Raw genomic sequence first — 15274 nt, forward strand, 5'->3', positions numbered from 1 at the left:
TTTTGATTTTAAATAGCTGTCTGATTAGTGCTTGCCTACCCGACCGTGAACTGAATGGTCAGAGCAACAGCTCCTGCATTGTGCTCCCTGTCACCCATGTCCAAATTCCAAGGCGTCATATGTAAATCGGAGACTGAGACATAGCACTGCCTCCAGCATTATGGCCTGTGGATTATTCTTAACAAGGTTATGATTCATATTTTTGATGCCACTGATAGCTGTACAGCTTGTCAGAGATTACTACAGCACTGGAAGAACGCTAAGGACTGCCCCCCACAAGTAACAGCTTAATCCCCCACCCTGTCTCGCAGGCAGACGCACACACATTCTCTAACGGCTCACAAACCTCATTAATGCCCAGCAGCTCATTGTCAGGAGGGAACCTACACTCCACTTGGCCACAGCCAATTTAAATAATATAATGCTGCTCCAAACAGACATCATTCCAAATTCCAAATACTAATAATAATAATTGAAAACATTTAGACATGATTACTTCTCTTATTGGCCCAAACAAAGCTCCTGAATATTCCAATGCAAACATTTGCTATAATGAATCATCATTTATAATTCTCTGTGTTTTTGTTGTGTTTTTTTTTTTTTGCATGGGAAAACTGTGGATTTGGGAAGTTTGCTGCGCTACTGCCTGACTGAGGACTGAGGTGGCCGTAGCCCCCCTCTGCTTGTCGGGAGGCCTTTCATGTCTGCACAGAGACAACAGGCACAGAGACACGGGGGTTCCCTGGGGTTCAGCACCCCCCCTACCCCCCTTTACCCACAGCCACCGCCCCGTGCTCCCTAACAAAGCCCTCCCCAGTTGCCAGCCTGACCCAGTAACCTGGCGAGCAGCCCTGGGGGGTGTTGGATACCCTCTCGAGGGGCTTCCCCCGGCACCCAAAACGTATGCCTTGGCTGCACAGTCCATCGTTTGTGTGCCCGGGCAACTCACTTTCCTCGCCCGTGCAATCAGCTCTCGGCCGGGGGGATTAGGCAGGCCGCTTTTAGACAGGAGCGATTGTGTGTTTAAATCTATGTGAGGCTAGCAGGCAGGCAGCGACGGGGAGGTGGTGTAGCTGAATGTGTTAATCCGTTTAGACACAGGCATCTTTCTTTTTAGCCATTTCAGTGGAATTTCTCTCTCTCTCTAGGTCAGGCAGGCTGACCACAGGCTGCACGGCTTGGTATATCCGCCTATATATGAGTGCATGGAGCCACAGTCCATATGAAACTAGCAATTCAGGAAAGAGAGAGAGAAAGAGAGAGAGAGAGAAGAGGGAGAGAGACATACACAGACTTGTGCAGTAAGTTCTGCAGTAACTCTACTCAAATCTGCCTCACAAACACAGTACTAGGCCTTACTTATGTACAGTACTAGAAGATTCAAAAATTCTATAAACGGTTTTTAATCTACTTGAGCAGGCCCTGAGGGTGGTAGCAGTCTCCCTCTCAATGTTAGGGGGAGGCGGCGGTTGGAAAGCTCATGAAATATTGAGATAGTGAAGAGAGCTGCCGTGAGGGGTTTTTTTTTGCGCTACACGGCTCAACAATCAAGACTAATTAAAGCATTCTATTTCTGAGATATTCGGGAGGGGTGAGTAAAAAACACATTCATCTTACCCCCTGGTTCCCCTTGAAGCAAATTGCTGGCTGATTTGGTAAGGATCCCTGGGGACAGAGAAGAGAGGTAAAGAGACATTGGTTAGCATTTAATATCATTGGCTAAAGTGGCACATGACAAAAGAGAACTTCATTGATCGGGATTCATCAGGCCTTATTTTCAGAGCTAAGACAGTTTTGCGTAGCTGAACACAGATGGTGACAAAACTGCCATGTCTAACTCGCAAACGCAACCTCATCACAACAACAATGTAGCCACACACCAAAACCCCCTCTTAAACTCCTAGTCATCCTTTAATAATGACAGCTTTGGGTTTGTTTTCAGCTCATGAGAGAGAGAGAGAATTCCACTAGTAGGCTGATATTTATTTACATCTGCCATACAGTGAAAAGCCTGCCTACCTATTAGCCTGCCTGGCCAGTAATTACAGTTTCACGTTTCTGGCCTGCCCCCCTTAACAGAGGGCATGGGGCTGAAGCAGAAGCACTAGTGCATGTGGGGCGCTGGAATAAAAGCTGCCTGTCACTGGGCTCTCAGTGTCATGGTTCTGCATGTGTGAGCTTAGAGATCAAGGCTGGGCTTAGCTAATCTCTACTGGAATGTGTTCCCATTAATAAATATGGACTTAAGAGAGCGTACACAAGTCCATCAAATGTTATTGTGATGGTGGAAGTGCACATGTGAGAGTGTGTGTATGTGGGGGGCTGGGGAAAGGTTTCTGGCTTCTGAGTGTGTAATACAGGCTTTGAGCTTTTAGGCGCAGAAAGAGACCAACTGAAAATAATTACTGCCTTTTTAAACAGTTGTAAAGAAGTAAAGAGTAAATGGTCCAAGGTTTTTGGAAGTAGTAAAGAGATTCTAACAGTTCTGAATTCAGCAGTTCATAACATCAGTACGCCATGTCTAAAAGTATGGACATCCTAAGCATTGCAATCTCTCCTATTTTGGACAAGAATTACGGTAACAAATCAATTCTGAGGTATGCCACCAAGATGTTAGGAGGTCAGTTTAATGAAATGAAATGTCTTTTACATTCACTAGGAGCAAAACACATGTGCAGTAATTACTAAAACGAATCCCCACTAAGAACTGATCTGAAAATAAAAGTAAACAAGGCAGGGAAAGTTATAAGATGTTATAAGAAGATCACTAAGCCTTTGTGGTGGGTCCAGTCAGTGGTAGTTCAGGGGAATTTTGGAGGTTGATTGGGAAAACCACATACACTTTTGAAAAGAATTGTTCATATGCCAGCGGAACAGGCAAATCAAACATAATATGAGTGGCAAACACCACCATAGAAATGTATTTTAGCAGCAGTAGTTAGTGGTAGGTGGTGCACCATTCTACTGTGCAGTGTAGCTTAGTCAACGCAATAAAATTATGACCTAAGCTTACAGTTTAAAGACTCTACAGAGGTCAAATGATTTTCTCTGACACTAAAAAACTTTCTGGCTATAGATCATTCACGCTTTGAAGTTGTGTTGCTGCCAGTTGCATTGGCATTATTGCAGAGGTGAAGGGAAGAATGAATTGCACAGAATATAGAAAAAGTAAACTCTGTATGAAAAATGCCAAGCCATCTGTTAAAAAGCTGCAGATCAAAAACAGAATGGCAGAATGGCCTGTCTACAGGGCAATGATCTACAGTATACCTCGAAACCACTCTGACCACCTAAAGGAGCTCAAACAGAACACACATTCCCCCGACCTGAACAGTATAAAAAAATTACGCCAAGACCTGCAAAAAGACCCGAAATATCTTAGAATTAAAGGCCTTCTGCCTTTAAAGAAGAGAAGAAAAACATATATACATATATGTATGTCTCATTCTCTTTAAACTGCTTCACCACACACTGGTCTGTACACAGTCATCTCTGAGCTGGATCCAGTGAAAACTGTCTGGCCAAATAGGTGTTTATATAAACATGCCCTAGAATGTGCTGTGCCTAGCTTTGAACAACTCTGCCACGTCCAGGAAGTTCAGGAACACTCATTAAAGGGGAAAGTGTGTGTGCACCAGTCTGTGGCAATAGAGAAATGACTCTCATTCTCGTTTATATAATATAAAAGATGGGCGGTGATTCAAAGCCATAATGCAGAGTCAGAGATAAGCCTAATTATCTTCAAGGTACAGCTGCATTCGTGGTCAACAACAATTTTATCTGTTATGGATGCTAAAGGGAGAGTATGTCCTGCTCTTTTCCTTATGTGCTGCCTAAGTTAGCTAACTACTGAGCTACAGCCAGATAGAGACAGAGACAGAGCCCATAGGTCCAGCACTGGAAGGATTAGGCGATTATTAGGCTCACTTGAGCTTTATTACTATGCTTTTAAGGAGAAAGCCTTTCATCCACAGGGAGTAAGAGACATAGCCTGACATCACTTGACTGAATGTGAGAAGAATGTCAGGGAAAATTATCAAAATATCTAGATATATAGCTTAAAAAATATGTTATTAAAATACCAAGCCATCTGTTAAAAAGCTGGCAGAATGATCCAATATATATGCATTAGTATCATGGCAGTCATGACACTAATAATAGACTCCATACATCCAAGATTGATGTAAAATAAATTGTACTGCACTGATATAGCCTAACCTGGCCTTAGTACATATTTAATGGGGACTGAGAACATAAATACAGCTCTGGAAAAAAAAAACCTTAAAAATGATGTGTTTCTTTGATTTTACTCAATTAAAACCTCTGGAATATAAACAAAAGGAAGATGGATGATCACAAGCCATCAAACCAAACTGAATTGAACAGCTTGAATTTTTGACTCAGCAGTGGCATAAAAATTATCCAAAAGCAGTGTGTAAGCCTGTTGGAGGAGAATATGCCAACATGCATGAAGACTGTGATTAAAAACAGGGTTATTCCACCAAATATTGATTTTCTGAACTCTTAAAACTTTATGAATATGAACTTGTTTTCTTTGCATTATTTGAGGTTTGAATTCTCTGCTATTTTTATTTGAAATTTGAGAGAAATGTTATCGGTATTTTATAGAATAAAACAACAATGTTCATTTGCCTCAAACATATAGCTATATATAGCAAAATTAGAGAAACTCATTCAGAAACTGAAGTGATCTCTATTTTTTCAGAGCTGTATCTATAGGTATATAGATATCTATTGCTAGATGACAGCAGAACAAAAAAGAACAAATTAATGATGGTGTGAGAAATATCTGGAAAAGCAGCAGCAGCAGGCTATAGCTAGCTGACAGACTTTTTTTCGACAGTTTTACTTTAATGACAAGTTAGTGACTTCTTCAAGCCTGCTCTCAAACTCCAAGTCAGCTCAGACCGACCGTGTCAAAGCAGCGATATCTGACACCGCCTTTAAAATTTGGAGCGCGTCCAGCGTTTAAAGGGCAGTGCAGGCTATATCAATAAAACCAAAAGGCACAGGAGGCAAAAACACACGCTTCACGCCTCAGCCTGGCTTTAACATTAACAACTGAGCAAAACAGACAGTACTGGAGCCCGTGTTCCTCCCTCACACACCGTGAGACACTGAATTATCCTTTATAGCTAATATCCGCCGCTGTTAGTTTAGCTAGTGAAGCGACCAAGATATCTCTCTCAGTATTAGTCGCGTTTAGTGTTTTTCTGACTGGAAAAGACAGTAAAAGCGAGTCCATCTAACGTTAGTTAAGTGTCCGGACGGGACAAATAACACTGTTTATCGGAGAACTTGTGGTTTTCAGTTTTTTTGTCTAGGAGAAGAGTCACAGTCCAGCAGTCTGCTGGGAAAACAGTGCAGCTGACTGGAAGTGAACGAAGGGGGTAGGTAACCGAGCGTTAACTAGCTTAGCTAAGCTGTTGAGTCACTTGGTAAAAAAAAAAGTGTTAGTTAGCCAGTTTAGTTTTTAAGCGTTTTAACTCAATAACAGTTAAATAAAAGAGCGAAGGAAGGAACTGATAGAATTTACCCAGATAATGAATGACTGAAAAGAAAAAAAAAGGCGTAGTTAACTAACCAAGCTAGCTGACATTAAAAATATGCAGGTAACGAAATGTATATAACTAAAAACTGTAACGTTACAACCAAGGTTTAGCCTAACGTATACGTTAGCTAACCTAACTAACTAGTTAGCTAACTAACTAACTGTTACTTCAGTAATGATCAATTCTGGCTTGCCTTGAGCCCCTCTCAGACCTTTTGCTCCCTATAAGTCCAGTAGCCAGGCTCAATTCAGAGGAAAAAAAAAAGTTGTGAAAACCTGTATCTGACCACTAGCTGTAACATAGTTAACTAAATAACATATATGAGATATGACAGTCTCTAATTACTTTTTAGCTGTTCATTTTAGTCATATTGATCCGAATTGGCTAGCGTCCAGTTAATAACTATCTAAGCTAGCTACACACATATATACATTTCACCTAGGTTATTGAGCTAGTTAACCTACAGCTGAGCTAATTTAATTTCAGAGTTGGCAGTAGAAGGAGTTTTTTTATGGTGTATATTTTTAGCTAACTAATTACTATTTAAGCTAGCTACACACATATCTACATTTAACCTAAGTTATTTAACTTGTTATTAAATAGATGAGCTAAAAAAAAAAATTAAGTTTGCAATAAAAGTGTTTTTTTTTTATGTTTTTTTTTTTAACTGGCTGCTAAACGAACTAGCTAAGCTAACGTTAGATTGTATGTTAGCTAAATAAGTTAACGTTAGCTTATAAACTAACTAGCTTGTTACACAAAACATTAGCTTATCCTCTTATTATTTTTGTCTTATTAATTTTAGTCATACTGATACGAATTAGTTAGCTAGTAACGAACTCATAAATAGATAACTAACCTATCTAAACTAGCTAACTTAAGCTACACACATACAGATACAGTTACAGTTAACCTAGAGCTGAGCTACGGAGTGGGCTGGGGATTTAACTATGTAGTTTTATGGTGTTTTTGAAAGGCTACCTGCTAAATGAAGTAGCTTTAGGCCAGTTAACCTAGCTAGCTCATGAACTAAATAGTTAATGGGCTCTTACATGAAACATTAGCTTATGTTAAAGTAACCTGATAACATTAACTAACTAACTACTTAAGTAAGTTAGCTAAGCTAACGTTAGTTAACTAGCCTTGCTAACACACAAATAGCTAATTGAGTAATTTAAAGGTGATACTGTAGGTTAACTAGCTTCATTATGTTTTTTTTTTTTTTTGTTATTGTTATTGTTGTGGTTGTTTTCTCCTAAAACCATCCATCAGTTTGTCTTCAGTTCCCTTTAGGCTACTCCTGCGCTGGGAATTCTAGCTAGACTCACAGCGTTAAATTCATGTCTTATAACCTACTTAAGCCAGCTGACAAATTATAGTTAACGTTAACTATCCACAAAACTACTAAAACAGCGTTAGTAAGTCTTTAACATCCTGCCAGCCTTTCAGCGACATATCAGATCACCTGAGGTCACCAGTTTAACTTTGGCCAACTTGCAATTTTAAACGCTGTCTCCCCCCACCCCCGCCCTATTGACGCGACCCCCCACACTGGAAATAAACAGCCCGTGTAAACAACAATAACCACACCGCCAGTGTTTACCTTTAGGTTCTGATAGGCTTCCAGTGTCCGAATGGCAGTGTCGGTCAGCTTGACGTGGTATATGGTTCTGTTAGGAGTGTTTTTGTGGGTCTTCGCACAGGAGAGTCCATACCGATGCTCCTGTTTCAGCGCTGCCATGTCTGGAACTGACGGTGAGCTCCACTGGCGACATTCTCACTGAAACGTCACCCGAGCGGGGGAGGAGCCGGCGCGAGCGCTCCCACCACGTCACTCACGCGCACTCTCACACACACACATGCACGTACAGACAAATACGCACACACACGCGCACACACACAAGATCAGGCACATAGAGCACGCACACACATAGACAGATACACACACACATAAAGAGCCCACCATTATTTCATATCTGAACAAAACAGAGGGTGGTATTCCACATATCTGATGCAACAGTAACACAATTTTACTTTTATAGACAGATGACACCAAAAAACCCAACATACTATTTTAATCATCAATGGCAGAAACATATTTTTTTAGTATTTTAGTTTTTAGTATTACATTTCTTAATAAAAAAAAAACTAATACACATTCATAGCCTTTGGGCAACCTTATGTTTTGAGTGCTTCCTCGCTCTAAAAATCGGTATGATCAAATGATCAAGCTTTCAAAACTTATATTTCTGCCAAATTCATGCCATAGAGGGTTAACATGCAAGAATATATATATATATATATATATATATATATATATATATATATATATATATATATATATATACATATATATATATACATACGTGAATGAAAAAACACTGATATATATTGCTATTTACAACATGATTATAGTAAGAATGTGAATAGCCAAATATATACATATACATATTCTTGCATATGTACATATTTTTATTTATGACCCATTTGTCATAAACAAAATGAACAAAAAACAAATGAATTAAAAACTGAAAAACAAAAATGTAGCATTGTAATTTGTGAAAAAAAAAAAAAATATATATATATATATATATATATATATATATATATATAATGTGTGTGTGTGTGTGTAATTATATATAAAACAATAATATTCTACATTCTACAAACTGCAATCCTGGCTGCATACATTTTTAACATCCCAAAAAGAAGACGTGTCTGAGAGGAAAAAAAAAAAAGGATACAATGGCAATGAAGGTAAAACTAGTATGCCCATGTCAGGCATGTCTTAATCACAGTGAAAACCAAAATATAGTTACCGGTACCCCAGTGAACAAGCCAAAACCTAGTGCTAGGCAACCAGGTGATGCACAGCACAGACAATGCCAAATGCATCAGTGTGAATATATTGAATAAATACATTTTACATACGTCATTTAATCGTTGAGATATAAAAGTCATTCAGCATAAAATGCTTAGATCTAGATAGTGCTTAAAGTGAAACTGCCGATTACTTTTTATATTTGAACTATATTTGTGTATTAGTAGTTCAGAGTAGTCATAGGTGTGCTGGTGGTCTCCCTCAGTAGTCTTCTACTTGTACGGTCACTCAGATTGTGAGGGCGGGGTCTGCTCAAGGCAGATTACTGTAATTACTACAGTCCTTAGAGACACATTCACTGCACTCAGCTGATCCCCATTTCACTAATTGTAAAAATGCTAGCACCTAACAGTTTGGACTTCTGCTGATTTAGGTCAGTCACTTTAAATGATGTGAATATGTATAACTTATTTTACATTATATGTATTTTTTTATTTACATGTTTTGTAAAAGTTTCTAGTTTTGACAAATTCTTGTAAAAATATGCTGACTATAATTTTTAAGCACTGTACACACACTCTAAATGTGCAATTGTACCTTGTCTGGTCCCTGTGTAGCTTGTCTAGTCCTTGTTTAGAAGAATTGGCAATAGAATAGGACTATAATAGTTTCAAAATGCCTAATGCCTGTTATAAGGACAAGGAGCAGTGGAACTGTGTTCTCTGAAATGAAGGTGCTTTATCCATACTTTTGGATGGGATGATTTGATAAGTTTAGGATGAGTTGGGGAGTTGGGGATGAGGTTGGGTGGAGATCATCCAACACCCTGCCCTCACTAATGTTCTAAATCCAATCAGATCCTTACAGCAATGCTCCAAAATCTAGTAAAAGACCTGTAGTGTATAGATAGTAGACAAAAGCCAAAACTCTTTTTAATACCTTTGATTTGAGAAACAATGAATGAGCAGATGTCCCAAACTTTGTGTAAATAGAATTTATGCATATGGTGAAATAGTGTTTTTTTGCCTTAAAATGCCCTGCATGTAACTGAAAGGATATAATATACATTTTGCATATTTATCATACATAATGTCTGTGGCATGAAATAGTGGGTCCTACCTTACACCCTGCGAAAAGCTTGTTGCGATGCTCATTGCAACCCGGCAAACAGTCTATTTTTACAACTTGCACCAGCATCGTTTAAATAGAAAAGATGCTTGTGAATATATCTACAATTGCCATGGTGGTCTGGAAGTGAGGTGTGTTCAGGAAATTTTCTGGCGTACTGCTACCTTGGCAACAGAAAACACAGGTGCGTCACTGACTGATTAGAATGTAGGCCAACCATCAGACATTTATCGTCCCACGCAAGTTAAATGTGCGTACACTCCACTTTTTTCAGGAAACAAAGACACGCACAAACCCAACTTTTACATCAACAATAAACAGACGAAATAAAAAACATTACTGTTCCCATAAATGACCTGCTCGCACATCTTTACAGCGTCAAAGCACCAGTCAGAGTACACCTGGCTCTTAAAGGGAATAACAAGTGACACTTTAAGAAATCATCCCTGTGTACGAGGGGTGGGAGGAAGTGGGGAATGGCAAGTGACATGCTGATTGGTTCATTTCACATTACAACCAAAACACACCCATGATTAATCAGGAGAAATAGTAAGTGCATTTTGCGTGTTTCGAGCTGAGCAGGGTGTACTTTTCCCACCGTTACGATAGCAAAGACATACTGACACAAATCAAGCTGGGCTACGCACAGTTGACAGCTTGCCTATAGAATGCTAAAATAGGTCCCAGTATGTCAATTTCATATCAACTCATTCTTAATGACTTTGTGCTTAACAATGAAAGTGTGTCAGTTTTGTAAAAAAAAAATTAGTGGAAACATAAAGGTTATTAGTGTATATTTAACGTCATTAGTTGATTAATGTAAATGCCTCTTAAGTGCACTAAAAGAAAACACACTAATCAAACACCAGTCTTGCTTTGCTCACAAGTGACCCACATTAGTAAAGAGCCACACTATAAGCGACGTATTAATTCACAGTTTTTACAGTGGAATGTTTTTGATGTAAAATAAAGTAAACACAAAATGTTAATCTGTGTGAACTGGAACATTCTGGCTCTGTTGCCCCCTTTAATACAAGCACATAAATCAAATCCAAATATCCTCTTAAAGACCAGGTCCTGAAAAACAAACACTATCAGCTAGGTATAAAAATACAAATACGGTCCTCTTAGCGTCAGATTTATTGCACCAGCATTGATGCAATAAACTTTGAGATTACAAAAGCATTAAAGAAATCAGTCCTGTGTACGAGGGGTGGGAGGAAATGGAGGATGGGCAAATACTGTAAACTAGATTAAATCGCACAGAAAAATGATTGATTTAATCTGGCCAACCCTCTCCACCTTATTAAGCTCACAAACCGATGAGGTGAAATAGACAGTGGTTTAAAAAAAACAAAAAAAACCGGAGGAATTTGTGTTAATTAGAGCCGTATAATCCCGAGCAGAGAAGGTGCTTTGGATTATGGAACGTTCTTGGAGGATCTAATGGAGATTTGGTACGCCATATGGCTGTCTGAGATAAAGGAGCATTTAAAACCAACTTGACAAACAAGACACGTCACTTGAGTGCGGGCTGCACAGAAATGTGTCATTCAGCCCCTGGTCTTTGTTTCTAATAGAATCATAAGTGATTTGTTCCACTGTGTTGACACTTGAGTATTGTGCGTGGTCCAATTAGGTTGATCAGATATATCCAGCCGTTGTCTTATTCTGAAGTGCTAAATGTATCAGGTGATACATTGTCAAAGCAGTGTTGCTCCTAAGACCTAAAGCATGTGGATATAGTTAACTTATTCAGTTGTACACTTTGTGTATATTGTGTATATTAATGATGTCATTTTCACTTACTCTTTCTTTTAACTGTATCACAACAATATAAATTTTGAATGCACCCCTACAACTGTAATGTAAATTGAGCAAAGGTAAGACATCATTGGTGAAATACAGATATACTTGTAGCTTTTTTTCTTTTAGACATTTTTTAAATGTACCTCCTAAACATTGCAAAAAAAATCCACTAAAGCCAAATTATAAAAATGGAAAATGATTTTTTTGTCCCGAAATATAACGTGCACTTTTATTAGGTAAGATTTTATTGCTCTAAACTTTGTAAACGCTAACACCAACCATTTTCCCAATACCCTATATTCGTCTGAACAACAGTGTACACTATACTCTTTATAGACCCTAATATTACCCTATATCAGTTTATACAATATTTATTACATTGCACCACCCTATACTCTCTATTACTCCACATACTATCCTATATTACCATCCTGTTCTCCCTACAGTACTCTATACTACCCTACATTCCTTATACTCCAGATGTTACCATATACTGCCCTATTCCCCCTATACTACCATATGCCACTCCATATGCCCCCCCTGCACTTCCATAATCTGTCCTACATATTTTACTCTATACTACCTTGTACCACCCTATACTTCCATATTCTACCTATTCTCTCTACACTTCAAATGCCATATTTCCTGCATCACCTTATATAATACATACTACTCTATACTAATTATATAACATTTTACTCCATTTACTACCTTAAACTACTCTATACTCTCCATACTACCCTATACTCCATACACCATCTTATAATACTCTATACTCCCTATACTACCATATACTCCATATACTCTATATACCATTTTATACAACTATATACTCCCATATTCTGCTCTATACTCCCATTTATTTCCTATATGACTATACTCCATATACTCCATATATTACCTTATACTTCCTATATTCCTTATACTACTCTATACTCCATATGCCACTGTATATTATACTCTATACCCTCTGTAATACCCTGTACTACCCTATAATACTAATACCCAATCTTTCATATTTCATAGTTCAGCTTGTATAAAGCAATGCTGATTCCTTTATCAGTTGGCACAGGTGGCCAGTGACTGGAGAAGCATCTGGCCGTATGGATGGTCTGACCTTGACACAGTGTTCTGAAATGCCAAATCCTAAGATGATTTGCCCTGTTCTCTCAGAACTGTATGGTGTGTTTGCACTCTGAGATGCGTGGTAGATGTTGTCAGGGTGGCTCAGAGATTTCACCCCTCATTCGGTGGTCCACTGCTCGTTTTGCCCTGCGTCTTTGAACTGTAAGACAAGCTGAAAACAAAACTGTAAATGGCTGAAACAATTTTGCTGAAAGGAGTTTATTTGACATTGTGTATGGAAACACTTTCATTATTGCTCCTACAAAATGTTTGCATTGAAACCTGGCTTCAGTCTGCTTAGTCTGTTTTAGACTTTTCAACTACCTAACCCAAGGTTCTTCAGTTCTGGTCCTTGAGGCCTAAGCCACAGCACAGTTTGTTGATCTGTCTGCTCAGGTACTGCTGATTAATATCATACCTTTTTAGATGTGTTTGAAGAGAAACTCACCAAACTGTGCAGGCCCACCAGGACCGTCTAGCCTTTAAAGATTTAGTTGAAGTGAAAGGCAGTCACTGTTTAATCTATTTACCCATTTGCAAACAGTGTTTGGTAATCAGAATCTGCCAGCTTTACGAGTTCCAGGGATCTGAGCTAACATTATTATAAACACTGTCTAAAGCCTCCGGGGAGAAAAGAAAGTACCCAAAAGACTCCAATGAACTAAAGAAAATTTCAAATGAAGTCAGAGTCATCCTTTTGAACAGATTTTTCAAGTGTTAAATGAAACTCATCAGTGAGTGAGCGAGTGACTAAACAGTCTGATATATACAGTAATTAATATTACCTAACACTGGGCTTCACTGGCAATTCTGGACATGCTGAACAATTTGCCAAAATAGTGCTTATGTAAAGTAAAAACAATTTATTTTTGTTTTTCATTGACACATTCTTCATTTTATGCTTATTTGCTTTTATAGTTTAGTGACATACTGTACAGTCATTGATGTTTTTTGACAGATTGTATAGATTCTACATTGTACACTGTGTGCAATTGTTTTCCAAAAAGCCTGTACAGACACACAGGGGCTTGTCTTGTCTTGAAATCCTCTGTTGCTCACTGACTCTTCTACACATGGCATGTTACGAGCCTGGAAAAACCTGTTTACGTAGAGTGTTATCCTAGGTCAACTGTTCCCTAATGAAGCAGTAATTTGTTTAATTTCTTTCAGCATACTGATTACACTGTGCTCAAGTACAGTAACTCTAATTTGAATTCTCCAATGTAAAACCCAACATTTTAAACAACTGGGACAGTATGAAAATGATATTAAAAACACATTCTTACATTAACTTCAACTTTTATTTAATTGCAGTTTTATTTTCATCTCTTCCTGTGTGTCTGACCTGCAAATAGGACAGAGGAATTTAGGGCTAGTAATGTTGAAATCAGGGATATACCAAAACACAGTGCCAACATGTCCTGTGGTCAGATAAATCAGTATTTTAGATATTTTTTTGAAAGAACTATGTGCTTCAGAATGTAAAGGACTACGCAAACTGTTCTCAGCTATGAGTCCCAAAGCCAGAATCTGTCATGATAATGGGGGTGTGACAGTGCACTTTTGAGATGGCAGATTTTTTCCAGGAACTCTATGATTTTTAAAAAAAGACAATGCAAAACCTCATGCTGCACACATTAAAATAGCATGGGTGTGAACAGTGGCGGACTTAGCAATTTGGGGGCTTAAGGCGAATTTAGCTAGGGGGCCCATCAACATTAATATGCGAGAAATAGGGTTGTGCCGATGGATGATATCATCGTCCATCCTCATTTATGACCCAACATTGCGATGGATGGTTACCATTGATGCAACACCCACTGTTTTTTTTTTTTTCCAGAAACATGCACTGACCTTCTTTAGGTCTCCTTCACCTAAAACTTTAGCAGGGATTGTACAGAAAAAGATCAAATATAACTTAAATGAATTAGAGTCAGAGATGAAAATTAAAATACCCTACTGCTACAAATATGCCTAATTAGCATATTATTCTATTATTTATTATTATTCTATTATTATTCTATTATTATCCTATTATTATTTATATCTAGGTTACAGCTTGTCTTAGTCTTGGTTTTTCTACATGTCTGTATTCATTTTAAACATTTCATGTCATTCATGCTGGTTGTGCCAGGAAACTTGCTCATTGTCAGCCAGTGTTGGGCACGGTACTTTGAAAATAAATTATGTAAATTCTATTATTATTAGAAAAATAACAAACGAAAATTAACCCAAAATGTTAACAAAAATATAATCTAACGAATTTCAAAACATAGAAACGAAAAACGTTAAAATGGTATTAATATAATATAATATAACAACTGGATCAAACAGTTTAGCGTCAGTCATAAGGAACGGGCGTGTCAGTCAAAAGGAAAGCGCACGCGGCATTGCGATAAAAAAAAAAGTTTTAATAAATAAGGTCCTATCAAGTGAATAAAAATATATGGTATTAAAAGGTATTAAATTCACATGTTTATTGATATTTAATCAAGAGAAATCAGGCAAAATGAGCCGCGCTGCGCTCTCTCTCTCCCCCTCCCTCCCGCAGCACGGAGCTACATTCAGCGCGAGGCTAAAAATAATATAACAACTAAAATTAAGATGGGTGAGGACCTGTAAAGTAAGCAAATATTGTCAAATATAAAGTACAGGTTGAGGGTTTGGGGAGCTGGTTCAATTATTTGAAACTGAAACTAACTGAAACTGATATTATTCTGTGCACTATTAGATAGCTTTTGATTGTGTTTTAAATGAGTTTTTATTTTATATTAATTACTTTTTATTAATTTTAAATATTTTAGTATTTTATTGATAA

General features: G+C 38.0%; 1 protein-coding gene across 1 annotated transcript in view; it reads right to left on the reverse strand.

Annotated features, from left to right (window-relative positions):
* The window catches only part of LOC103035260 (RNA polymerase II elongation factor ELL), a 43500-nt gene extending 36146 nt beyond the window's left edge, over positions 1-7354 (reverse strand). The window contains exons 1-2 of the mRNA XM_022679741.2: positions 7177-7354; positions 1618-1665 (exon numbers count right to left, since the gene is read on the reverse strand). Of these exons, the coding sequence (XP_022535462.2) occupies positions 1618-1665; positions 7177-7314 (186 nt within the window). The 5' untranslated portion in view covers positions 7315-7354. The remainder of the gene's footprint in view (positions 1-1617; positions 1666-7176) is intronic.
* Between the last annotated feature and the right edge of the window lie 7920 nt (positions 7355-15274).

This window comes from Astyanax mexicanus, chromosome 9 (assembly GCF_023375975.1).
Source record: "Astyanax mexicanus isolate ESR-SI-001 chromosome 9, AstMex3_surface, whole genome shotgun sequence".
NCBI lineage: Eukaryota > Metazoa > Chordata > Actinopteri > Characiformes > Acestrorhamphidae > Astyanax > Astyanax mexicanus.